The sequence below is a fragment of the Chelonoidis abingdonii genome, chromosome 11 (assembly GCF_003597395.2).
Source record: "Chelonoidis abingdonii isolate Lonesome George chromosome 11, CheloAbing_2.0, whole genome shotgun sequence".
In the NCBI taxonomy this organism is placed as follows: Eukaryota; Metazoa; Chordata; order Testudines; family Testudinidae; genus Chelonoidis; species Chelonoidis abingdonii.
Genome location: NC_133779.1, coordinates 62,145,548 through 62,147,682, shown reverse-complemented (window position 1 = coordinate 62,147,682; position 2,135 = coordinate 62,145,548). Strand labels below are relative to the sequence as shown.

Here is a 2,135-nt window from a genome sequence, read left to right as displayed (position 1 = left end):
AATGCCTGGCACTCTGTCTCCTAGCAACTGATGGCCTGGGCCCCCCCTCTGCAAAGGTGTCAGCTGAAGGTGTTGGAGACAAAGGGATCAGGTGACCTCCTGGCCCAGGAAAGGGGCTGAGCAGAGAGGAGGGGCGGGAGGGATTGTTAGTCTGGAGCTGCCTGGGGACGAGGAGTGAGGGCAGATGGGGGGGTCTGGCTCACTGCCCCCCAGAATGGACCCGGCCGAGGGGTCTGGTTCATGGTACCTACACGCTCTGTTTTAGACCCTGTTCCTGTCATCGAATAAACCTCTGTGTTCCTGGCTGGCTGAGAGTCACATCTGACTGCGAAGTGGGGGGGCAGGACCCTGTGGCTTCCCCAGAACCCTGCCTGGGTGGGCTCGCTGTGGGAAGCGCACAGAAGGGCAGAGGATGCTGAATGCTCCAAGGTCAGACCCAGGAGGTGAAGCCATGGGAGCTTCTTGCCCTGCAGACAGTCTGCTCCAAGGGAGAGGAGGCTCCCCAAGGTCCTGCCTGGCTTTGTGGGGAGCAGTTCCAGAGCATCGCCCGGGGACTCCGTGACACATGCGCACTCCCAACCCCCCCCCCCACATGGATCTCTGCACACATCCATCCTCCTCGCACACACATGGATCTCTTCACTTCTGCCCTCCTCGCATGCACACTCCCGATCCTCACACACAATGGATCTCTGCACAAGTCTGCCCTCCTTGCACACACACTCCCAATCCTCACACACGCTCACAGATCTCTGCACACATCCGCCATCCTCATGTGCTCCCACCTGATCCTCACACACACACATGAATCTCCGCAAACATCCACCCTCCCCGCATGCACACTCCTAATACACACACCTTCCAGATCTCTGCTCTCCCAGGATTCCTTGCACACTCACACCCAGCCTGTCCCTCTTGTGCCCCTGCACACACTAACCCTCTGTTCCTCCCAGACAGACCTGGCTCCAGATATGCTCCTGAGCCCTCACACTCACACTCACTCCCTCGCACACGCCCAGGCACGTCCGCCCTGGCCGGCCGGCAGAGCAAATGGCAACATGCCTGCTTGTGCCACGAACCTTGGATGGTGGCCAGCAGGTTGGTGGCCATTAGCGCCGGGTTTAACCCTGCGTTCACCCCTAGCACTGTGCTTCTGAAATCAAACCAGATGCAGGAGGTTAGGCCAGGGAATCCCCCAACACTCTCCCCATGGCACTGGCCCTCCGTGGCCAAGGGGCACGAGCTCCCCACATCACTGGTTAGAGGTGTGTACGCCACCCGCCCTGGCTCCAGGCCCCTCGGCAAGGGTGCCACCCCCCCCACCCATGGCACCGGAAGCACCTGCCCCCTTGGGGAGGAGTTACCGTGCCAACGTAGAGCAGTGTCGTCCCTCCCATCCCCTTCAGTCCCTGTCAAGGCCCCCCACAACTTACCCCGTGCTGGGATTCAGGCCCGACAGGCCGATGGCCGAGTGGCTGCTGCTCTGGGGGCTGGGGTTGGTGCTGTTGGGGGGGGGCGGCGTGGCGGAATTGATGGTGGCGGGCCCCCCGCCCACCCCCGTCCGGCTGGGGGTCAGGGAGCCAACTGCTGAGGATAAGGTAGTCACTGCAAGACAGAAGTGGGGGTGGACAGGGGGGATCAGCAGAGGGAGCGGCTCATCCTCACGGGTCTTTGTTTGTATAGGCCCTGTGGAAACACAGTGCCTTGGTCTGCCCCCCTCAGCTGAGTTTAGGTAGGTTCTATGTAAACACTGGCCTTCAAGTGCTCATTCAATCTACTCCCTGTTGGCCAGGTAGTTTGTGCAGCTCCCAGATAAACACAGTGCCCTGCTGGCTCAGTCTCCTCCCATTTCTCTAGGCCCTACTTAAATAAAGGGCCTCAATTTCACTCTGCTGACTGAACAAAGTCCTGTTTGTGCAGGTCCTACGTAAATACAATGCCTCAGCCCCCACCCCTGCTGCACAGGGTCCCGTTTGTGCAGGTCCTACGTAAATACAATGCCTCAGCCCCCACCCCCGCTGCACAGGGTCCTGTTTGTGCAGGTCCTATGTAAATACAAAGCCTCAGCCCCCCCACCCCCGCTGCACAGGGTCCTGTTTGTGCAGGTCCTATGTAAATACAATGTCTCAGCCCCC

At 59.9% G+C, this 2,135-nt stretch overlaps 1 protein-coding gene across 1 annotated transcript in view; it reads right to left on the bottom strand.

The window, feature by feature from the left end:
- Positions 1-2,135, bottom strand: part of POU2F2 (POU class 2 homeobox 2) — a 59,304-nt gene that overhangs the window by 24,572 nt on the left and 32,597 nt on the right. Inside the window, exons 10-11 of the mRNA XM_075070704.1 lie at positions 1,434-1,654; positions 1,080-1,153 (exon numbers count right to left, since the gene is read on the bottom strand). Coding sequence (XP_074926805.1) covers positions 1,080-1,153; positions 1,434-1,654 — 295 coding nt within the window. The remainder of the gene's footprint in view (positions 1-1,079; positions 1,154-1,433; positions 1,655-2,135) is intronic.